This window comes from Camelus dromedarius, chromosome 13 (assembly GCF_036321535.1).
Source record: "Camelus dromedarius isolate mCamDro1 chromosome 13, mCamDro1.pat, whole genome shotgun sequence".
Lineage (NCBI taxonomy): Eukaryota > Metazoa > Chordata > Mammalia > Artiodactyla > Camelidae > Camelus > Camelus dromedarius.
The window spans coordinates 9,133,517-9,159,173 of NC_087448.1; the positions used below are offsets into that span (position 1 = coordinate 9,133,517).

The 25,657-nt window shown below is 37.5% G+C and overlaps 1 protein-coding gene across 4 annotated transcripts in view; it reads right to left on the reverse strand.

Moving 5' to 3' along the window:
- PCCA (propionyl-CoA carboxylase subunit alpha) overlaps nucleotides 1-17,705 on the reverse strand; it is a 331,849-nt gene extending 314,144 nt beyond the window's left edge. For all 4 annotated transcript variants that reach the window (XM_031466271.2, XM_010986054.3, XM_031466270.2 and 1 more), the window contains exons 1-4: nucleotides 17,560-17,705; nucleotides 8,437-8,514; nucleotides 3,906-3,953; nucleotides 3,725-3,793 (exon numbers count right to left, since the gene is read on the reverse strand). In XM_031466271.2, the coding sequence (XP_031322131.2) occupies nucleotides 3,725-3,793; nucleotides 3,906-3,953; nucleotides 8,437-8,514; nucleotides 17,560-17,664 (300 nt within the window). In that variant the 5' untranslated portion in view covers nucleotides 17,665-17,705. The remainder of the gene's footprint in view (nucleotides 1-3,724; nucleotides 3,794-3,905; nucleotides 3,954-8,436; nucleotides 8,515-17,559) is intronic.
- Between the last annotated feature and the right edge of the window lie 7,952 nt (nucleotides 17,706-25,657).

The window sequence follows — 25,657 nt, forward strand, 5'->3', positions numbered from 1 at the left end:
CAAAAGCCAGACAGTATCCACTAGAGCTCATACCACTATTCTTGGGGATCTGAATAACCAGAGAACTGAGTTTTTACTCTGAGAAAGGAACTATGTATGAGCTTAAGATCAGAAGGAAAACTCCCCACATAAAGCCACGCTGCTCAAAGATTACGTCCTCAGTGAAGGGGCAGGGAGGGAGCACTAATCTACTCAGCAGGGAGAAGACAAATACTTATTATCAGTTGTGGTTTAATATAAAGGAAAAAGTCTCCTCCGGAAATGAGAAATCATGGGCCGCTTTAACAGAGGGAAAGAGGGGTGTGTTTGTGTGTATGTGTGTAGTTTCGTCTTGTTTTCTCCTCCATCCTCAAAATTCAACAACCATCATGCTACTAATATAAAAATTAGCCCCAGATCAGAGATACCCGGGACAGCCTGGTAGAATATAGCAAATACTCAACAGAGCTAAATCTACTACCCAAACCATGCAGAGTTCAACAATAAAATACCAAATATGAGGTCATAAGCCAAAAGCTACCAACAGGAAGAAACAATCTATTGCCAGGAAGAGGCAGAAATAGAAGTAAATACATAGGAACTTGAAGTAATATAACAAAATGATAGAACCTTTAAAATAAGTATGCTGAAGATAAGACATGAAAGGACTCTAATACATAAGAAACAAAACAAATCAAAACACAACACAGGCAGATTCAAAAAGGAGGAGTAGACCCAACAGATTCCTCAACAGACAGCAAAGATGACAAACACAACCAAAGTAATTATTGCGTCAGGCAATTTTCATCAGTGAATGCAAAAATATTAAATAAGAGGTTATGGTAGGACAAAATATTCATGTGGATTCAAAGATTTACCCCTCCAAAATTTTTTTAAATGAGGAATATTACTCATCTATAAAAGAGAATGAAATAACGCCATTTGCAGTAACATGGACGGACCTAGAGATAATCATAGTAAAGTAAGTCAAAGACATATGATACCACTTTTATATGGAATCTAAAAAAGTGAGACAAATGCACTTACAGAACAGAAACAGACTCACAGACAGAGAAAACTTACAGTGACCAAAGGGAAAAGGGGGAAGAGGTCGGGGTAGGAAGGATGAATTAGGAGTTTGGGATCAACAGATACACACTATGATATATAAAATATACAACAAAGACCTACTGCATAGCACAGAGAACTACAGCTAATATCTTGTAATAATCTATAATGGAAAATAATCTGAAAGAGAATATGAATATATATATTATATATATAACTGAATCACTGTGCTGTACACCTGAAACTAACACTTTGTAAATCTACTATATTTAAATTTAAAAAGAGGGAAAAAATGCACCATTTTAATAGAGAGGACCAATGGAAGAAAACTGCATAAGCACCTTTAAAAGCCAGCTTTTTCTTATTCAACATTAATTGTTTACAAGTTAGTTTGCTTCCTTTCTTTGTGTGACTTATCATTTAATAGCTATAGTAACTGTTAGCCTTTTCCCCCTACTTTACTGTTTAAAAATTAGTTGTTTTTAACATAAAATTAATAGTTTGCACAATCAACAGTTGCAGTCTTCCTGCTTTAATATTTACATTTCAATTTATGGCATTAACATAGGAAGCATATTAGGTATTTTACTCCAAGTTGTATTTAAAGTGCTTTTCCTCTTAAAAATAAATACTGAAACATTTACAATACATCTAAATAGCATGCCTTGTTCATAATACCAAGACTGTAAAGCTGATTAGATAGGACAGTAACTTTTGTGATCACATGTTAAAGAAACAAAATGTGCTGTTAGAGGAATTCACTTTTTTGTCTTTCTTGAGGCTGAAACAAAAACCAAATACATCTGACGCTACTGCTAAAGCTTAAATCAAATTTTGAACATTCTAACCATTATTATTACCCTGCTTTTACTTACAGAATCTTGCTAGAAATGGATTTAATGGAAGTCATATTAAGAGGAAATTCTGAGCACAAATTGCTTCCCATTGTAGGGCCTGGCAAATCTTATTCTAAATTATATATTATCATCTCTGGTATACTCACTTTTACTTTCAGCCAAAGGGGGCTAAAAGTCTTTAAAATATAACAGCTATCATCTCTGCTTTAGGAAGGATAAATGACAAAGACTTAAAACTCAGACCAACTCTTCTGAAACCAGTTTTGCCAAAGTCTGGAAAGTGACAGTCTACCTCTAGATCAAAATACAAAGCTAGAAATGTAAAAATAAGAAAAGTTTGTCATGCTATCGGGGCAACTTACAGAAGCAGATTATTCTATAATACCAACATTGAAATATAAGTAAAAAGGAAAAAATTGAGATGTAAGTAACTCTGGAATATCCACGCCAACAGTCAACTCCATGAGAACACAGCATAGAGAACACTCACAAAAAGGTAAGTGAAAAGGTTACTGCCAGATTTGAAATAAAAAGTGATTTTCCATAATTCAAACATTTTTCTCCCTCAATTTATCTATGAATGAAAACACGGCCTGAGCTAATACACCAAAATTAAACACAAAATGAGAAGAGTGAAGTTTAAATCTACTACCAGCTTGATGGAGACACAAATTTACTTCTGGAGGATTTTGCTGTTGATAAATGTCTTAGCTTACCAATCAAAAAAAGACATTAAAATATAGTTTTTTCACTATTTCATGAATATTTTGTGAGGAATATAAACTACTGAGATATCACAGTTGAAACAGATTATTAGTAAGAAGCCAGAAACCAATACTCAAAAAAATAAAAAAGTATATACGCAAAACAAGTTTTCTTTATTTGCTTGATTTAATTGCTTTTAAGTAAAAAAGAAATATTTTAAATGCTAAATATTTTAAATCCTGTCATATAAACTAGATAAGATACTTAACCTTTATTTGGGGGAAATTAGAATAGCTTGCAATTGTTTCCATTTTGTTTTTTAAAAAAGAAAGAGTCACAGTAAGACAAAATGAACAACAAATTTCTAGATAAAATTTTAAAACCACAAAAATTGAAAATTCTTTACATTGAACTATTATATGATAAAAGGTGACATTACCAATAGGTTTTCTTATCAAAAGTAGCATGAAAGAATGAAAAACAGTAACATATTAAAGTATGACTACTTATATTTCATTCCATAAAGTCCCAATAATTTACATACTTTTCCTATAGGATTCATTCACTCATTCATAGTTTATTACTGCTTAAAAATGTCTGCTGTGCTTAAAAACTCCCCATAAAATTATATATCATTCACTGCTTTATGCTATACCCTCTTTTGTTCATGTCCAATTAGTATTAGCCTATCTTTCCTTTACCAAATTTCAGCTGAACTTGGTAAAGCATTTAGGAAGGTTAAACAATTTTAGCATCCCCTTAGTGACACTGGCATTATGCTGTGAGGAAATGTGCTCTCATAAGGCAGCATTGCATAAACATTTCATTAATCTTTGAATCTAAGTTTCTCATGCTTTGTCTAAATGTCCTTGGTGACCAGAATCAGTCTACCGAATTTTTATTCTATGCTAGGCTTTTAAAACCTTGAAAATAAAATACTTAAGACATACACTGAAGATACTAAGATGCTCCCATTTTGATTAATATAAGAGTGAGCAATTAGTTTTTTTTTAATTGTGTAACTTTTCAGGCCAAGGAAAAAAACCAACATCTTTCACTTTTTTTCTGTTTGACCCAAAATAAGGTACTGATTCAAATAAAGCAAATATACTTACAGAACTAGCATCAACATCACTGTGGATGGCAACCGTCTTAATGCCCATCTTCTTGCAAGTTTTAATTACCTACATTAAAATACATTAATGATACCTATTAAGAGTAATTCATATTTAAAGAGGTTTAAAAATAATAAAACTCACAAAGTAAAATGGAAAATAAGATTAAAATTCGACTCACTCTGCATGCAATTTCTCCTCTATTAGCAACAAGAATTTTATCAAAAGTCTAAAAAGAGAAAAAACATGTAAGAAATTGTTACATTCAAAAAAAAGAAAAGAAAAGAAACTGTTACTCTCACTTTGGGACCAGGAAAGACTCAGTTTTTCCACAGCTAACATTGGGCATGATCCTAATAAACATTACTTCCTACAGTAGTATTAAATATGATACATATGTTCATTTACAACCAGGCTGCTACTGAACTCATCTACCAGATGAAGATCTGGCCCTATAATCATTTTGTTAAGGCATCAATTGACTAGGTTCAATAATTCATAAGTGAACTGAATTCTCTTGCCAAAAGATAATCTTCAAATGATATTTCAGCATACCAAAAAAAAGTAGACAAAACTGTTTACAATTTACTTGATAATTTATTTTCTAAATTCAGGGAAATCTACATGTTATGAATAGTTTGTCAAACGGAAATTTGATATAATTTATATGCCATCTCTTTGGGGTTGGGGCATAGCATTAAAATAATATTTTCAATAACTCAGAGCAGATACTATCCAAAGAGTCCCAGACCAAGCAGATTATGCTACTTGAGTGCACTGTTAAGTTTGAAAACCACCAAATTTTGAAGCAGCTGAGGCCACAAAATTGAACAAGTAGTTCTATTCTGTGTAGGGCTAGAGATCTAAATTCTAAGCCAAACTGCCACTACTGACCACTATTTGATGCTAAGCAAATCAAACTCTACAGGTCCTGATTTCCATATGTATAAACTGGAAGTATTCTACTGGGAAATTATTTAATAAGGTTTTCTTCCTACTCTAAAATTGTCCAGACTAATCCTTTTAAAGAAATGCACACACACAGTTATAAATAATTTGCATGCAATACATTTCAGTACACAAGGATTTCTGGGCTAGTGAATTGTCCCAAGTTAAATACAACTTAAAGTTTTAGCGATATTTCTAAAAGAAAAGTTAAAGTTACATATGATTTTAAAAGTATTTTTAAATAACTTACAGCAATTTTTAAGTTGAAGTACACCCAATTTACAAAGTTGTGTTAATTTCTGGTGTACAGCATAATGATTCATTTATACACATATATTCCTTTTCATATTATTTTTCATTATAGGCCATTACAAGGTATTGAATATAGTTCCCTGTGCTATACAGTAGGACCTTGTTGTTTATCTATTTTATATACAGTAGTACCTACAAATCCCAAACTCCCACCCCCTCCCCACCCCCTTTCCCCACAGGTAACCATAGTTTGTTTTCTGTCTGTAAGCTTGTCTTCGTTTTGTAAATAAGTTCATTTTTTGCCTTTTCTTTTTTTAAGATTTCACATGTAAGTGATATCATATGGTAATTTTATTTCTCTTTCTGGCTTACTTCACTTAGTATGATGATCTCCAGGTCCATCCATGTTGCTGCAAATGCATTATTTTATTCTTTTTTATGGCTGAGTAGTATTCTGATATATATATTTCCATGTCTTGGCTATTGTAAATAGTGCTGCTATGAACACTGGGGTGCAAGTATCTTTCTGAATTAGAATTTCTTCCAGGTATGTGCCCAGGAGTGGGATTGTTGGATCATGGGGTAAGTCAGTTTTTCAAGGGATCTCCATACTGTTTTCCATAACGGCTGCACCAAACTACCTTCCCACCAACACTGTAGGAGGATTCGCTTTTCTCCACATGCTCTCCTATTTGCAGCAATATTTTAACCTGACAGGGAGTCACAGAATCTTAGGATTGGAAAAGCCCTTCAAAGTCTTGTTTTAACCTTTGTATCACACATGGCTTAGGCCACCAAACTGGGACAAGCCTCTGCCTTAAAAACTGATAAATTCCTAGTATGACTCCTGAGTCACTCTGAGCCTTGAGCAGATAGGCCCTTATAATATCCTAATCTCACCTCAGGCCTGAGACTATAAAATCATCTCCTTTTCTATACCCAAATGTTCATAGTAAACCCCTGTTAATCAGTAAGCATACACTAAGAAAAAAGTGTTCATGGTTCCTTGAGCTGCAGAAGACCTAAACAAGCAATTCTCCAAAGAAGACATACAAATGGCCAATAGGCACATGAAAAAATGCTCAATACCGCTAATCAACAGAGAAATGCAAATCAAAACTACAATGAAATATCACTTCACACCAGTCAGAATGGCCATTATTGAAAAGTCCACAAATAATAAATGCTGAAGAGGCTGTGGAGAATACACTGTTGGTGGGAATGTAGTTTGGTGCAGCCATTATGGAAAACAGTATGGAGATTCCTCAAAAGACTAAAAACAGCCTTACCATATGATTTAGCAACCCTACTCCTGGGCATATATCCAAAGGGAACCTTAATTCAAAAATATACATGTACCCCAATGTTCATAGCAGCACTATTTACAATAGCCAAGACATGGAAACAACCTAAATGTCCATGACAGATGACTGGATTAAAAAGTTTGGTATATTTATTCAATGGAATACTACTTGGGCATAAAAAATAAAATAATGCCATCTGCAGCAACATGGATGGACCTGGAGATTGTTATTTTAAATGAAGTAAGCCAGAAAGAGAAAGAAAAATACCATATGATATCACTTATATGTGGAATCTAAAAAAAAAAAAAGACAAACAAACTTATTTACAAAACATAAACAGACTCAGAGACATAGAAAACCAACTTATGATTACCAAGGGGGTAAGGGGGTGGGAAGGGATAAATTGGAAGTTTGAGGTTTGCAGATACTAATATATATAAAATAGATAAACAAGTTCATACTGTATAAAACAGGGAACTATATTCAATATTTTGTGGGAACTTAATGGTGAGAAATAATATGAAAACAAATATATGTATGTTCCAATATGACTGAAGTATCATGCTGTACATCAGAAACTGACACAACATTGTAAACCGACTATACTTCTATAAAATATATATATATACCAAAAATTTCTTTAACAAATATGTATTACCAAAAATCAGATCTACCTGCACTTAAGACAGTAATAATAAACAAGCCATTCTGAATGGCTACAAGGATCCCTTCAAGTAGAAAGATCCAATTAAATGGAGCCCTCAAGAAAAGAGTGAGGCTACCAACTTGGTCTCAATATGCACCTGGACTACCAATAGGTGCCAAAAAGTATTGCAGATTTTTTCATGACTGTAGATATCATACAGTTTTTCCACGATTTCCTTAGACAAAAGCACAGCAAAGGAGATGGCAAAGACAGCCAGCAGCAGATTTGATTTCAAATGTTTACGAAAAAATATATACCTGTTTAGTGGATTCCAAAGGGAGGACTCTCTTTAAATGTCCAAAACCAAAGTAGTTACATGCACTTTTATTTATTTTCAATAATTTCTGACTCTGGAACATGGCCTCCTAAATAAATGCTAGCTAACCACTAATACTGACTACCTAACATGTGCAGAAATGTACATGCACACATGCACCCCAAGACATACCATCTATGTGGAAATTTTTATATTAAACTAAAGATTTCATAGCAGAGAATTTATCATAGCTAATTCATCAGGACCTGTGCCATCCAATAAAGTAATCACTAGCTACATGAGGCTACTGAGCACTTCAAATGTGGATAATCAAAGTGAGATATGCAGAAGTGTAAATTAAACACTGGATTTAGAAACCATCGTACAAATTTTAAGTATCTCATTGTGACTTTTCATATTGATATGTTGAAATAACATTCTAGATACTGAGTTAAAATATTAAAATAATTTAACTTGTTTCTTTTTATTTTTAATATGGCTATTAGAAAATATAAAATTACATATGCCCTGCAGTTGTGTCCACATTATACTTCTATTGAACTGCAATGATACAGACCCTTTCCTTCTCCAAGCCTCCAGATTCTTTTAAGTAGTTTTATATACTTCAACAGATAATTTAGAAGCCTATTTCATTCTCAAATAATCATCCACATTAGTTCTACTTTCATGACATACAATTTGAACAATCTCTTCTCAACCAGAACTCTTCTGCCTTCTTTGATGCCTTCACTGTCACCAAATCATGTTCCATCTCCAATCACCACTTCTAGTCCCTTTATTTCTCCTATTACAAGCCTCAAAGATTATCATATAACAAAATTTTAACTGAAGTTCCCTTGTCCCAAAATGTGCAATACACATAATTGCCTTCAGTCAAAATTAATCATACAAATATTAAGTAAATGGAAAAAAATCAATAGTTTAATTAAGATCTCTTAACCACCCAGTCTAAGAGAGAATGTTGTATTAGTTATTCTGCTGAAAACAAAGGAAACACATTGTAAATTTACTGAACTTGTAGTAGAGATACAAGAACATTAAAGATTCAGGCTGAGGTCCACAATGAAAAAGAGGAACAAAGACTGAGCACCTATAAAACTATGAAGTAGAGCAATAAATAATTAACAGCATCAATAAAATTTAATCTGCCCAGTGAACACAATATGGAGACAAGAAAGTAAAACCATTGTAAGTTAGCCATTAAAAGCATTTTTTAAATACTTACTTTTTCATTAGAATCATATCCTGCTGAACAAAGACTACGAGACACCCGTAAGTTCTGTCTTGAATAATGTGGAACATGCTACAAAAAAATAAAAGTGAAATAAATTACATACACTTGAATGAGCTTTAAAATTATTTTTCAAGGTAATTCTTCCAGTATGCTTCTAGCTACAGTATTTCATCAATCAATATATGTAGTTCTAAGCAGTATGACATAATTATAGAAGGTAAATCACAACAAAATACATCCTTCTGCCACACATGAGAAACCAAAAGCATTGAAACAATCTTCAGAAAAGTATAGTAAGAGTCAATGGGTCACAATGTTCATAGCAGCGCTATTTACAACAGCTAAGACAAGGAAGCAACCTAAATGTCCATCAACCAATGAATGGATAAAGAAAATGGGGGGGGTATATAATGGCATATTACTCAGCCATAAAAAAGAATGAAATAATGCCACTTACAGCAACATGGATGGACCTACAGAGTATTATAATAAGTGAAGTCAGACAAAGACAAGTATCATATGATACCACTTATATGTAGAATCTAAAAAAATGGCACAAATAAACTTATTTACAAAACAGAAACAGACTCAAAAACACAGAAAACAAACTTATGGTCATGAAAGGGGGAAGAGGGAAATGGGATAAATTAGATTAGCAGTTTGGGGTTAACAGATATACACTACTATACATAAAACAGATAAACAAGGACCTACTGTATGGCACAGGGAACTATATTCAATATCTTGTCATAACCTATAACGGAAAAGAATCTGAAAAAGAATAGACATATGTATGTGTGTGTATAACTGAATCACTTTGCTGTACACCTGAAACTAACACTGTAAATTCAAAAAACAGAGGCAATGTGTCAAATAAAATTTGAAGAAAGGTCTTTCTGTTCATGCAAACTGATATGGCAGGATCAGAATGCCACACACCACATAGAACTTTGTATAACATAAAACAAGAGTAAACAGCATACCAGCTTCCTATCAATTTTATAAAATGAAACGAAACAGTTTACATTTTTACAAATTCTCCCTAATGTCATAAGGCACATAATGGTCTGTTGCAGGAACATGTCAACACATCCTTTTACAAAAGGCAAAATCATACACGTGTCTTTAATCACTAACAAATAAAGGGCATAACTGATTCCTGATGGCAAAAAACAAATGTAAGTCTTCCAGAGACAAAACATAATCGGGGATAGGCGTTTTAGGTATTCTAATTAGCTTTGGAGAGTAAGAATGAAGTGATGTTTATGTCTGGGGAGGGGAACACTTCAAAAAGCAGCATACCCCTTGGGAAAGGACTCTGGGAGAAGAAATCAAGGAGCCTGAGCTCCAATCCTAGCACAGCCTGACACGATTTCTAGGATTTGAGCAAACCACTTTAACCTCTCTGCCATCTACTGAGAAATGAAAGCTTAGATGAATTTTCTCCAAGGTCCCTACTAACCTACACCACTATTATTCAAAAACCAAGAGGGTGTTTTCAACATGTGCAAGAATCTGACGATTACTGAAGGATATGCGGTTAATCCAAACTGAACATTTGGGCCAAGAAGATGGTAACATGGATCTAACTGCTGAACTGCTCCACGAGTAACAAATGCAGAGGAGCTACTAATGAAAACAGAATTAATTTCACAGATTCAAATAAATATGACTTATGCATTAAGTTCCTAGGACACCTTTAGGAATAAAAACCTCAGGAACTCTTATCTCATCAAACGGGCTCATGAAAAATAGTTTAAGCTAAACTTGGGCCCAGCAGGAGAGTTTCTAACCCAGAACAATTTAGAAATTTCTAAGTTGCCAAGCTCTAAGAAATGTTTGGATCAGCTAACTCAACGTATACTACATTAACTTTCAGGAAACTACCAATAACAACACTAGAAAAAAAATGTCTACACGATACAGTTCTTAAAACTAAATCAACTCTATTAGAGATTGCACTTTGCCAAAATGTAGAAAAGGTAGCACTATACCTAACTGGTCAAACAGGGTTTTTTTTTTAATCTTTTTATTACTATTCTAAAATACTTGGTTCTGAAGATCTAACAGACTATTTTACCACCATTAACAAAAAAAAGCATATAGCTTGTACACATATGAGTTTGTAATAATGTGACCCAAAATTTTGAAAACATAGATGCCCCTGGTTAGCCAAGTAACTAGAAGTAGAAATGGCACAAGCAGTCAGAACTGTAACAGCAGAACAAACTACTAAGGAAAAACAAGGGTTTGGGCCATTCCCACAGCAAGTCCAAAGTGGTTTGCAGTCGGTCCCACAAAGGCTCTGTTCACTCCTGGAACGCCTTCATGGAAGTTTAAAGTTATAAAGAATACAAATCAAAAATCAGACAATTTTGTAGAGCTACAACATACATTTTTTTTTTAATGCAAGGAACAAGTCAGTAGAAATCTGCTAATTCAGACCTCTACACAGAATTTTAATGCCCATTGTTTTTGTTAGGCATATTAACAAACTAGCTACAAGCCCAGACCAAAATTCTTTTAATACACTTCCTAGAACAGGAGTTCAAGGGAAAAATTTAATCAACCCCATTATAAAGACTATTTAGCCTATCACAGTCAAAAAGAGAAATGTCAGTGTATGCAAAATGGCTTCCCAATAGCATATGTCACTCGTTCGGTTCTGCAAGAATAAAGACTTCCTATATTTTCCACACTTAGAAAAGTTAACAGTGTGGCACGTGGGAAGCAGCACAACCCTCAGAGCCACAAGACCTGGGTCCACTCTTAGCTCCACTGCTTTGTAGGTATGCAACATTCAGCAAATGATTTCTCTGAATCCCAGTTTTCACATATAAAATATAGTTGATGACACCTCCCCTGCTTTCCCAGAGAGCTGTTTAAAAAAAAAAAATCAAACAAGCCTATAAACTGTAAAACACCAAGAAAATGTAAGGTATTACACAAAAACCAAATCCAACTATGCAGCTATAGCTTTCTTTCTTAAAATTATACTAGATGATTTGGGAGTTACCATTAGAAAAGCAGTGTAGTACTTGAGAACTCTACAGAGTTCTCTACACTCAGACAGATTCAGACCTGGGTTCAAATGTTGGCTCTGAAATGTCCTATATATTTCTCGAATACATAGGGAATTTACTCACATGTAAACTGAGGTTAAAAACTACTTGTCTAGGACATAAGGCTGCCATGAGAATTAAATGAGATTGTGTAAAATACCTAACACAGTTTTGCATGTTATAGTAAGCATACAATAACTATTAACCAAAAAATGGTGGGGGAAATGATACAGCCTTTACACGAACTGAATACATGCCTTCCAGTCATTGCAAAAAAGGAAATATCCTTTTCTAAACTAAGACTGCACCTGCTTTCACATTCTGGATATGGCTTCAGGTGGCAGCCCAAATTGGTAAATCCACTAAACTCATGCTTAAAGAATAGTTTAAATACTAATCCTGCCAATCCAAAAGTTTTGCTCTTAACATAACCACAGCAGCATTCAGGTGAATAATACTAAAACAATTTTGTTGACAGGTTAATTTGTTATCAGAATGCATCCTACTCCAAAAAAGAAACCACCTCAAAACTGTGGGTTAATGGAGCCTTAAGATGATCTTACCAAGGTAAAAGTAAGTATTTGTTAGTGCTTCATCTTCAGAATTTCCAGGGAAGGTCCTCTCTTCCACGTTTCAGGACACAGAGCTAGGAAGCATCAGCCAAGTACTTATTTCAGCATTTTAACGGACCCAGAATGATCTCAGAAAATGCCCTTTAAAAATGCTACCGGAAGTCAGGCTTTTTCACTTCAGCACAGCTTTTCCTTCACAGACACTAGTTAGTCTTCAGGACCTCTCTAGCCATCCCAATCTTCAACTGTCTGCCAAGACCTTCTGTTAAAAGCTAGGCTGAATGTCTAATATTTGAGAGAGATGATCAAATCTCAAGATTCATGTCAATTATTTCTCAGTACAACAGGGGAGGAGGAGACTCAAGATTCTCTGGCTCTGTCTCCACTGTAAACTAGAACACCAGGAAACCATATAAATCAACTCTAAAGCGTCCTCATTTCACCACAGCTGCCAACCAGGCCATTCCTCCCACCTCGCCTGTAGCAGATGCTGGTGGTGTACACCTAGAACACTTCACCAGCCAGTGCAGTGTCCCCAGTTGGTGTATCGACAATTCGTGGCTCACACCTGCTCCCTAGCTTGCCCCACTTGCCTCAACCAGAGTGTTCTCCACCAAACCTGGGAGCCACACCCCTCCCAGCCCACAGCCAATGACTGACTAACAAAGGGTCCAAAAGGCTACACTCCTCACTTTACAGTGGGGCCAATTCAGTAGTGCGACCTGTGCTTTAGAGCTGGCTATCCACCGTGGCAGGCACTCGCCACATACAGGTACAGAGCACTGGAAATACGCCAGCTCAAATTCCGATGTGCTCCAAATGTAAAACACACACCAGATCTGAAGCATTAATACCAAAAAAAAACCTCATTAATGATGTTTTACATTTACATACTGAAATAATATTTTGAATATACTGGTTAAACAAAATACAGTAATATTCATTTCACCTTTTTAAAATTCTTTTAATGTGAGTGCTAGTAAACTTTAAATTACACCTGCAGCCCACATTATACTTTTACTTCACAAGGCTGATGTAGGACAGTTCTTCTCAAACTTGACATTAGCATCACCTGCAGGAGGGTTTGTTAAAACAGACTGCTGGGCTCCAATTCCAGATTTTCTAAACTGGCAAGTGTAGGGAGGAGCTAGAAGATGTGCCTTCCTAACAAGCAGCCAGGTAATGCTGCAGTCAGTGCCCCGCTGGCTGGAGTCCCCGGCTCTGAGAATCACTGCTCCAGAGCTCCCCAGTGGGATGAGACTGAAGCTACTTTCCTTCTGGAGCCCTTTCCTGGCTTAGATTTTTTTCCCCTGCTCTATTCTGCTTTCTTCACTCTTCTCAACTACTACCATCTGCACAAAATCCCTCTTCAGGCTTGGCTTCTAGGAAACCTAAGCACCCCACCTCCATAGAACTGCTTTCACACACTACGACTTTCACCAAGTGCCAGGTTAATAGCAACCAATGAGATAAAAACTATCATTGCATCTTTTGGAAAACAAGTAACAAAGAAGTTTTTTTTACTGGATTGCTAGTTGCCCCTATATAATGAATTCCACAAATTCAGTGCTAGGACAATGTTTGTTTATCCTGATCAATGGATGTTCCTCACTATAAGGCAGCTTTACAGCCTACCCTTCCCTTTTTTCCATAATTGCTATGAAGCTCAAACCAGTTTTTGTCCCCCAAGAAGTATAAATTTGGCCTTTCTCATTTTTACTAAGTGCATTAATATGGTATAATAAAAGTGCTAAAATCAGGTCTGAGTTTGGGTCCTGGATCCACCCCTTAATTGCTGCATGACATTGGGCAACTTACTTAACCTCGGGCAACTTATTTAACCTCAGCTGTAAAAATGAGAATCACTTGAAGATGATTTAAAAATTAAATGTTAACACAGCTTTCCTCCTCCTCTGCCATTTTCAGTAACCCCAGAAACAACTATCAACCTGAGAAGGTGGCTTCTGACTATTCCTTTCCCATACCCATGATACGACCCCACAAACAACAGATAAGATCAACCACCCCTCTGTGTTTTGTAAATTCATTCTCATCATTTTAATGTAACTATTGTCTGGATCTTCCCTCCCAAGCTTCAGCCTTCTGTATCTCTCAAACACTACCATATCCAGAGGCTTAGGTCAAGGACTTAAGAATCACTCTTTCTTCTAAGCAACTCAACATGACTCTTGGAATCATCTAACTCTAGATAAATAAATAAATACTATCCTCCAAAAAATAATTTTCTTTTCCAAATTTACTTTTTCATCCCTGTTCTCCCATTTACCTACATGTTTTTAAAATTGGAATCACTTAACTCCCATTCCTTCACTCTCTTGATCAAAAATGTCACCATCTCTTCCTAGTATTTAAAGAAGGGCTTTGCCAATCACTCCTCTGTTCTGAACCTCATAAGAACAGAATAAAATCCAAAAAGCAGATGTATAAATATTCAAATGTCCATAAGCATTTTATTATGCCAGAAACTGGTTCCTGTAATAATCTTAGAAAACTTCTTTCCCCAAATAATTGTCAGAAATCTATCAGCATGTTGAGAAGATTTACCTCCAGGCAATTCTAAAGCATTTAGATATGCATAAACATTCTTTTCCATGACTAGAAAAGAGAATTACAAATTTTAAGGAGCATAAAGCTTGTGCATTCAAGCTTTATGAGTCCACCATATAACGAGACCATCACTCAGACGAGAGATAATTTGTAACTGGAAAAGCAAGGCTTTGGCATCATGCCATCCAAGGTTCAGCTTCTACCTTAGGCAACTATATCCTTAAGTAAACTACTTAACTGCTCTGAGCACTGTTTCCCCTTTTGAAAATGGGGATTTTTTTTCAAAAAGTTATCACAAAGGTAAGAAACAACATATGAAAATCAGGTAACATATAAAAGTTCGATGAACTGTAGTAATTATCACAAGCCCAACACCCTGGAGCCACTGAAAAATATAGGCAAAAGAAAAAAATACTAGGTATTTAAACAGAATGTGTTTAAAAAGCAAATACACAAAACAAATAAGACTAACAGATGAACTCTACATGTATCCTAAAAGCAAACAAACTATTAGACTAGCTAAAAAAATGGTGAGAATTCTCTAGACTAGAGTCTAGAGTTAGCAATCTGCTTTCCAAGCAATCAAATGGTTTGAGGGTTCGGCATGTGGAATGGGAGAAATAAAATCTTCAAAAGGTTTGGCTTCAAACATAGAATTGATGGAGTACATTTCAAGTTCATAGAAGAGAAACATGGAGAGAAGCTAAGCAGCAGCTCAAGTACCCGTAAGGTGAGAGTGATCTTCAGAGCTTCTTCCAAGCTCCAGGAGGAATTCTTTACTGGCACAAATACAACTCTCTACTCCAGTCAGTACTGCCACACATTCAGCAACTACTTTGTCCAACACTGTACTAAGGAAACAGAAATAGACAAGATGCAGTCTCTGCCAACACATTAAAAGGATGAAACTGGGCAAGAAAAATCAAAGCTTTTATGTACAGTAAGTGTACAGCAGTAAATACAGTAACAACTTCCCTCTCTCAGCATCACCACTCTAAAATATGGCAGTGGCATCCCTCCCAACTCCAGCAGGAATAAGTTTCCCATGAAGACCAAACCTGACAGCACAGTTGTACAAGGCCCAGCATGGTCTGACTCCTACCTCCCTCCCCAGCACCATCTAATCTCGATACCAAAGCCTCAGTAGGCTTCGTTCAGTTCCTCTATCTTGTCATTCCCTCTGGCCTATAACCGTTGCATGTGCTGCTCTCTCACATATAACACTCACCTCTTCTCTCTTTGCCTAGAAAAGATTCACTTTGTTCTTTAAAACTTGTTTCAATCTTCACTTCCAAAGGAAAACATTCCCTTACTATAAGCATAATTTGAGCAAGTCACATAACACATTGTGCCTCAATTTCTTCATCTGTAAATGGGGATTTTTATGGCTGTTGTGAGGACTGAATAAATTAATTCAAGCAGAGCACCAGAACAGTACCTAAAACAAAGAGTTCAAAATATTGACTTGGTAAAATCCCTCCATTTTATTTTCAGAGCACAAGGACCTCTCCCTTAACAGCATTTTACACTTGTTTGTCTCCCTAATAAGACTAAAACTTCTAAGAGGACAGAAACGATATTCACTCCCTAGAGATGGAACACAGGAAGTAGTCAATAAAGCTTTGTTGAGGGAAAAGAAATTGCTGGAAAAAAGCTGAGGCCCAAAGGTGACTTGTCTAATATACAAAATTTCACCTGTGGGACGCCCAAAGTCCATGCTCAGCATGCTGCCTCCTCCGTAAACGCGTTGTCTTGCAACTGCAAGTGATATGGCCAAAAAAATTAAAAGATTATAAAGAACAACAAAGTTTAAGAAACAATCGTGTGCTGACACGAAGAACACTGGGTTGAGACAGATTCTGAGGTTGACACTAAGCTAATACATGTGCAAACTTATGTTCACTTATATGATGAGTTCCAGCTCCCACATTTCTCACCTGGGTCTCAATTCCCTTTTAAGAGTAGGATGGGCCATCTCTAAAGTGTCCTCCAATTCTAAAGTTCAATGACAATAAATCAAATTATGTGCCAATTTTCTGAAGATTTTATTTTTAAAAAAGGAAGTTTAAAAAGCAGACTGAATAACAAGTGATTTTCAGAGAAATCTTTTAAGAATTTGTTTAAGTGACTTAAACCCTATTAATAAAGCTAGGTTGTCTTCGTTCAGAAATTGCAAGGGACTCCATGTTGAAGAGAAAAAATCTTAAAAGCCACACACACAAACACTCCAACGTATAAGTCAAAGCTGCCACCATAAAACCCCGGACATACTAAACAGTGGGGAGATGTGTTTAGAGCAGCACAAACACCAGGCTAACCACTACATAGAAAAGAGAAACTGACAGGACGCATATACAGTACACCGTGGTGTAACACAATTAAAACAGGCTCTCAAGTATAAAAGGTAGCAGCATTCCTAACACTGTATGATCCTTTAAAAGGTGAGATAAAATCACAACTCCAACTCTACTTCAGTGTCCCTTCAAAGCAGAAAAGAGGCAAGAGAAAATGGAAACTATAAGGACCCTTAAAAATACACCTGGAAAGCTCAAGACGAAGAGAAAACCTCGTGGCACGAAAATGGGAGCACGGGAAATGCAGGTACATTTCGGCCAGGTGGCTGTCAGCCGCTCCCAAGAAGGCAGACAACACACGCCTGCAGGCTCCTTGGGCCGCTCAGCCCTCCATGATCCTCGGAGTAACAGCTGCGGCGAGGGAATCCTGGTCTGCCCCGCTTCAGCGCGAACTCCCGAAGAAGAGGGAGTGAGGGGTGCGGATTCACGCGGAACCCGGGCCCCGGAGGTCGCCCGGGCGTCGCCGGGGCACTCTCAGCAGCACTGGCCACCGCCAGGCGGTGCGGGACTGGGAGCCCAGCGAAGCCCAGACCCACCGGGAGTCCCTTTGCTCCTCACCTTCAGGGTCCACAGAGCCGCGCTCCACATCAGCGGCTTCGGCGACCACCGTCTGCGCTTTCCTGCTGCGACCAGCGCGGCCACACCAACCCAGAGACCCGCCATTGCAAGCCCTGCCGACCACAGCTCCGCCGACCTCTCACCCCGCCGAAGTGGGTGGAGAACGGGAGCGCCAAGGCTTTAGCCAATTACGAGCCAGAGACCCTTGGCCCCGCCTCCGCCGCAGGGAGGCAGCGAGCGCGAGTGGGACTCGCCAAAAGCCGGGAGCTGGGAGCCTGAGCGGGCGCGCGCTGTGCTCTGGAGGGAGGCGGCGGGGCCGCCGGCCAGGAGCCAGCTGGGGACTGCTGGCCTGACCCAAACCTGGGACTGTGCGAGGCAGGGAAGACAAGCGCCTGCTTGGGGTAAACCTCAGACTGCAGCAGAGTCCACGTAGCAACCATCATGCAGCCTGGCCAGTGAACGTCAGTGCGTCATCTCCACCCCATGACCTCAGCCCAGTGTCCTAAATTCCAGGCTTGTACCCAAACTCTAATCCTGTATGTTTGAATGCATAAGGTGCAAAGCACCAAACCAAGGTAAGGTTTTGCACAAGTGTGACAACACAGAAAACTCTAGGTCTAGAAATCAGAGATCTCAGCTCACGCCTTATTCTGCCACAGATACTAATATCTGCGTGTCAGGAATGAGCAATAACTAGAGTCAATTCCTGTTACTTGTAAGCAGGCGCCCTTGTTAATACAATTACTAAGGGCCAGATCTTGTGCTAGATGCTTCAAATTTTGTCTCATTTAATCTTTACAATAATTGTATTGGCCTATACATGTCCTAGTTTGAGAAAATGAATTTATAGAGAGATAAAGTCACTCAGCTAGTAAGTAGTGAAACTAGGACTTGAACCCAATTCTGGCTGTCTTCAGGGACTGGATTTTTGTTTTATTATGGACATACACAAGAGAGAAAATAGTCTTATCAGTCAGGTACCCATAACACAGCTTCAACAAATCAACATTTTGTCAATCTTGTTTCATCTACTCCTCCTGCATATCTTTTGGTGAGTATTTTGAAGCAAATCTCAGACATCAAATCCTCTCACCTATAAATATGCCACCAGGGGCTCTGCTTGTAACTATTTTCCTTCTCCTACAGAGTCAACTTGAGAAAGTTAAGAAAGACCTAGAATGTGTTACAGCATGGGAAATGCCAAAAGAGATAAAACCAGTATGCTTGGGGATAGCTGAGAGGTGACATTTAATGGAATTTTAAAAAGTAAGGATAAACTTTTATGACACAGAATAAAAAGGAATATCAGTTTCACAGGATTTCTCACCTAATTATCTAAAGCTGGACTCATTTCCTACCCAGGAAACCTGCTTTGCTTTTTTTTTTTCTTTTCTTTTTCTTCCTCCCATTTTTATCCTTTGGATTGGTTCTCCTTAGATCCTGTCTGTTTTGTCTTAAAGAAGTTATTTTATTGAAAGGCACAAGTGGTAGAGCACAACGTCCTAGATTCAACCCTCAGTACCTCCTCTAAACACAAATAAATAAATCTAATTACCTCCCCCAACTTAAAAAAAGAAGAAGAAAGAAAGGCACTTGTGGCAGAAACTACTTGTCCCATGATATTTACTCTCCACTCTTTCCTTTAGTAGGAAAGCTCTTGGGCTTTAGCTGAGCACATGGCCACCCAACTAAAGGCTGCACTATGCATCCTCCCTTACATCAAGGGTAGACATGTGACTAAGGTCTGGCTTCTAGAATATAAAGACTGTGCCCTTAAAAAGAGTAAGCGCATGCCTTCCATTTCCTATTCTCTCCTTCCTGAAAGAAGACATACTGGTGGGTGCTGGAGCAGCCATCTTAACTCACAAGATAGGAGCCCCAAGGAGTCCCATGTTGAAGACAGCAGAGCAATAAGATAGGGAGTCAATGTCCCTGACACTGTGGAGCCATCTTATCAGCCTTCTACTGCTTAATGCATTGACTGTTACCAGAGAAATAAACTTTTATCCTGTTTAAATCATTGTTACTTTTGCCTTTACTATAGCAGCCAAAACTGTATCCTAACCAACTCATAGTTTTGTTTCCAGAAGTGGGGTGTTGATATTATGAAACCTGAAATATGTGGTGATAACTTAAGTGACAACTCCAAACTAGCAAACCAGAAGCTGAAAAGCTGATGACACTTGTTTTGTCACGGTACCTCTTTGGTAAAGTGGTCACTTTCAAAGTCTTAGACAATATTGTTGTCCCTTTCTCTGATACAGTCTGTAATTCTAATACAGAGTTTTCAACAGAGTATAATAGGGTTTTTTTTTTAATTGGCATTTTTGAGCTGAATAGTTCTCACTTGTCTGAGCTATGCCACACATTTTGGAATGTTTATCATCTCTAAAAGCTACCTCCTGTTACCAGAGTTTGAAAACAGTTGTTTCATATATTTTGTCCAATTTTCTGTATATCTCTAGCAGAAGGGAACTAGTTACTCCATCTGGAACCAGTCTGGAACCAGTTACTCATGTCATGGCTAGAAATAGTAAGTCTCTCAGAATTCTGAAAGCATTTTACATCATCTTCTAGCTTCCAGGGTTGCTCTTGAGAAGTCAAATGCCAGTCTTACCTGTGATCCTTCATATCTTATTACAAGATACTGCCCCACTGTTTGGTGGTAGGTATGAAGTAGAGGGAAGATGGGGTAGAAATCAAGCAATCATGAGCAGCCACTTTCTCAGCAAATAGCAAGACTACACTCCACCTAGAGATCCTGAACTTTGAGCCCACATACATATACTTGGCTCTCTTTCAGTGGGAGCACTTGCAGAGTAAATAAGCTGGATTGAAAATTAATGTTTCTCAAAATCCTCTTCCCTGTATGGTTCCTGGTTAGAGTTAACCAAAAGAAGATCTTATATAAGATATTTAGAAAGCAGGAGTGAAGCCACAGCCGTAACTCCCAAGTTGTTACCATAGGATAAGTAACATAGTTTCCTGGGAGACCGTCCTCAGTCTCCACTCTACATCCAGCTTGTTTTTGCCAACTGCTAGCCCTGCTGACCACCAGCAACCCCAGCCCTACCACCAGACACTTGATTGCAGACCCACAGAGGTGGGAGCTGTCCAGAAGCAACTGCTTCTTACTGACCCTCCATGAGAGCCTTCCTTGCATTCCTATCTGGCAGCCAGACATGCTTGGCTTACCAGACACTGGCTCGGAACTGACACTAATCCCTAGGGATCCAAAATGCTATTGTGTTCCACCAGTAAAAGTAGAGTCTTACGGAGGCCCACTTCGCTGACTGAATCCTGACTGGTACACTAGGTGAAAAGGGGAGAAGTCATGCAGCATGATTTGAGTGATGAAGGGGTGGACTGTGGCAGAGACTGCTGGTTGTCCCCTAATATCCATCTTCCTCTTGCTTCTTTAGTAAAGGAACTTTCACTTTAGCTGAGTACATGGCACTCAGGGAAGAATCACTTGCCAGCTTCCATCACAGCAAGACTGGCTTAGTTACTAAGTTCTGGCCAATGGGATGTAAGCGCAAGTGACAAGGGTAACTTTGGGGCTGCCCTTCCACTTTTCCTTCTCCTCTTCCCAGCTTGCCAGATCATGGGCATAATGTTGGGGGCAAAGTTGTCATCTTAGATGATAAGAACGAAGTTAGGTGTTGAGAAAGGCAAAACAGTATACAAGGATCCCCTAGGTACTGACACTATGAAGCTGCCATATCAGCCCTAGGATGATTGGCTCAGATTTTTATGCAAAAGAGATAAACACTGTATCTTATTTAAGTTACTGTGTTTTGTTTTGTTTTGTTTTGTTTTGCCTTTGTTACAGTAGCCAAGTGTGTACCTTAACTAATAGGGCACAACTCTATGCCTTTACCCTCACCATTTAAAATTATAGATTATAAGGAAAACGCCTTAGGAAGTTGAGGACATGGCAGGGACTGGCTGACTGCTCTCCAAACCTGTTCACTTTTCTTTCTGAGCACACTGCTCTGCAACATCCCCTATCCTCCTTCACAGCTAGATGTGGTAACATAGCTGCATTCTGACCAATGGAATGTGAGTGGAAGTAAAACACACCAACATGTAGGCATGGCTCATAAAACCTTGCATGCAATCCTTCACATCCTCTCTTTCTTTTCTCATCTGCTGAGACTCATGCAGGCACCAGATGGAAGGAGATTTGGTATCTGAATGACTAACTAATCCAGATCCTTCTTGCCTTCCTGCACTGAACTGTGACATGAATAAGAAATAATTTTTTTTATTTTCTTAGGCTACTGATATTGGGGAATGCTATGGCAGCTAGTCTACCCAGCCTAATAGAGGATTAGTAGAGGAAAAGTAAGTATACTAAAAAGGACTTCTGTACATATTGGAAGGAAGAGGTAATACTTAAGAGCAAAGGAGATTCTTTTTTTCTCAAAATAGAATGAAAGAATGTTTAATACTAAAATATACAATTCATAAATTTTGACAATGAAGAACTCTTGAAAATGAAAGTGTTAAAAATATTTTTCACTATTATTATAAGTAAATTAGACCACTGCTTAAAAACTTTATCAGAATAAAAATATACATTAAAAATATCAAGAGTAATAGTTGCCTGTAAATAACAACCAAGGTATCTAAAAATGTGGCAAGGATTTCTTCCTAAAGAATTCAATATTGGAGTATGCTCCAGAGAAGGGGCTGGCAAACCTTTTCCATATAAGAGACAGATACTAAATATTTCAGACTTTAAAAGCCACATCTCAGGGCAGGGGTGGAGGAGGGTATAGCTCAAGTGGTAGAGTGCATGCTTAGCATACACAAGGTCCTGGGTTCAATCCCCAGTATGTCCTCCATAAATAAATAAGTAAACCTAATTACCTACTCCCCGCCCCTGCAAAAAAGCCACATCTCTGTTGCATATTCATTTTGTTTCTTTAACAACCCTTTAAAAATGTAAAAACCTGCTAGGTAGAGTCTAGGAACAAGAGCCAGCTGGGCAACTCTTTGTTTTGTGATAAGATCAACTCTTACCTTCCATTTCTTACACATCTGTGATATGATAAATGCTACTATCAGTTTCTGCGTTTATTACAACAGGAACTATCTTAGTTCAGACTGCTTTAACTAGTATACCATAGGCTGTGTGGCTTAAACAATAAATATTTATTTCTCACCATTCTGGGCATTAGTGTCAAGTCACGTTGCTAGAAGCCCAGTGTCTGCTGGGGGCCACTTCCTGGTTTGCAGATGGCATCTTTTCCTTGTATCCTCACATGGTAGAAAGCCAGAGAGAGAGGAGGGACGCAAACTCTCTCGTGTGTAAGAGCACTAATCCCATTCATGAGGAATCCACTCTTATAACCTAATGACCTCTCAAAGGACCCACCTCCAAATACCATCATACAGGGGATTAGGCTTCAATATATGGATTTGGGAGGGACACAAACATTCAGTCCATAGCAGGAACCTGTGGGGTAGCAGTAGGGGCTTCCAGCTATTAGAGGAAGCAGTGGCAGAAATTCTGGCATCCAGCACCCAGGTACAATGTCCATGCTGAGCCCAGGTGGCAGTGGAGTCTTTCCTGGGATCCTATAGGAGCACTGAGCCATTTTTTTCCTGGTTGTGTATCCTCCAAGTTGACTCTTAAGCCCTCTGCAGATCTTGTGAGTTAATGTTCCTTACTTAATACATTCCATCTCTATTTAAACTAGCTAGGGTCTGTTGTTTATACATAAGAACTTAAAGATATAGATGCTTACTGATAAATTAATTCACCATCACCAGTTCAATAGTGTATATGTACTAACACTAAAACCAGAGCTGTCTTTGTTCAATAAAAGTTTATCGAGATTTTTTTGTCCCAGTTAATGTAACAGAAGTATAAAAATGTGATTTCTTTCCTCAGGGAGTTTAAATTTATCTAGAGAGTCAAAAGTAGCACACTGAAAACAAACAACAAGTATCAAACTGTTTATCACTATACCTAAACCCACCTCAAAACAGCCCATGAGATGCTGCCATGCCCAGATCTTTTTCTTAGAATAGCAACCATAAAAGAGTCCTTAAGCTTTAAGTAGCCATACTTTGTGTCAACCTCGTTCTGGCCACAATGTAGTAGCCCAAGAATATGGAAGATCTTGGGGAAATTTTCCAATATGCTTGAGACCCTGGCACCTATTCATAACAATTTTTATTCTCATGGGAACAAATTAGTAATAGTTTATGACCACTGTCTTTAAGCAAAGTATACCAAAGTCCCCCAACCCTTTCATATCTGCAGTGACAGAACAAGTAACATTTGTAAATATGTTACAACAACAGATTCAGGAAACTTCCTTGCTTACTCTTCCTAATATAGATTAAGGATAAACGGCTGAATCCTAAAAGATCAAAAGAGCTATAAAGAATCAATTTCCGGCTCAGATGAAAAAGCAAAAGTAGATAAAATAATAATAATTAATATTTATTGAATGTTCTATGCCAGAGACTGTTCTAAGTCATCAAAATGTAATCTTAATCCTTACAACAAGTCGATAGGATGGATATTATTATTACCCTCTTTTTACAGGTAAGCCAGTTAAACAGTTTGCCCAAGATGAACAATTAATAAGTGGCAGAGCCTGGATAATGAACCTAGGCGGTGTGAGTCCAGAGCAAACATACTCTGCTATACTGCCTCAGTACACAGGTATACCAAAAGTTGCAGGATACAAAATCAATATACAAAGATCTGTTGCAATTCTATACACTAATAATGAACTATCAGAAAGAGAAATTAAGAAAACAATCCTATTTACAATTACATCGAAAATAATAAAATACATAGGAATAAATCTAATCAAGGAGGTGAAAGATCTATGCACTGAAAACTTTAAGACACTGAAAAAAGAAATTGAAGACACACAAAAAAGGAAAGATATTCTATACTTGTAGATTGGAAGAATTAATATTGTTAAAATGTCTATAATACCCAACGCAATCGACAGAGTCAATGCAATTCCTATCAAAATTCCAACGGCATTTTTCACAGAAATAGAAAAAAGTTTCTAAAATTCGTATGGTACTACAAAAGACTCAGAATAGCCAAAGCCATCCTGAGGGGAAAAAACAAAGCTAGAGGTATCACACTTCTTGATTTCAAACTATATTACAAAATTTTAGTAATTAAAACAGTATAGTGTTGGCATAAAAACAGACACACAGATCAGTGGAACAGGATAGACAGCCCAGAAATAAATCCATGTATATATATGATCAATTAATCTGCAGCAAAGAAGCCACGAATATACAATAGGGAAAAGACAGTCTCTTCTATAAATGGTGTTGGGAAAACTGGACAGCTACATGCAAAGAATGAAACTAGACCACTATTTTATACCATACCAAAAAAAAAAAAAAAATCAACTCAATGGATTAAAAACTTGAATGTAAGACCTGAAACCATAAAATCCCTAGAAGAAACAATAGGTGGTAAGGTCCTTTCAGTCTGGTCAATGATTTTTTGGATTTGGCAACAAAAGCAAAAATAAACAAGTGGGACTACATCAAACTAAAACTTTCCACACAGCATAGGAAACTGTCAACAAAATAAAAAGGCAACCTACAAAATGGAAGAAAATATTTGCAAATCATGTATCTGATAAGGGGTTAATATCTAAAATGCATAAAGAACTCATACCTCATACAAGTCAAGAGCAAAAGAAAAATTCAATTAAAAAATGGCAGAGGAACTGAACAGACATTTTTCCAAAAAAGACATACAAAAGGCATATACGTGAAATAGGTACATCACTAATAATCAGGGAAATGTACATCACAACCACAGTGAGACATCACCTCACACCTATTAGAATGGCTATCATGAAAGCAATAGAGATAAGTGTTGGCAAAGGATGTGCAGAAAACAGAGCTCTTGTACACTGTTAATGGGAATGTAAATTGGCACAGCCACTATGGAAAACAACATAGGGATTCCTCAAAATGTTAATAATGGAACTAGCACATGATCCATCAATCCCACTTTTAGGTATATATCCAAAGGAAATGAAAACAGGAAATTGAAGAGATATCTGCACTTCCATGTTCACTGAAGCATTATTTA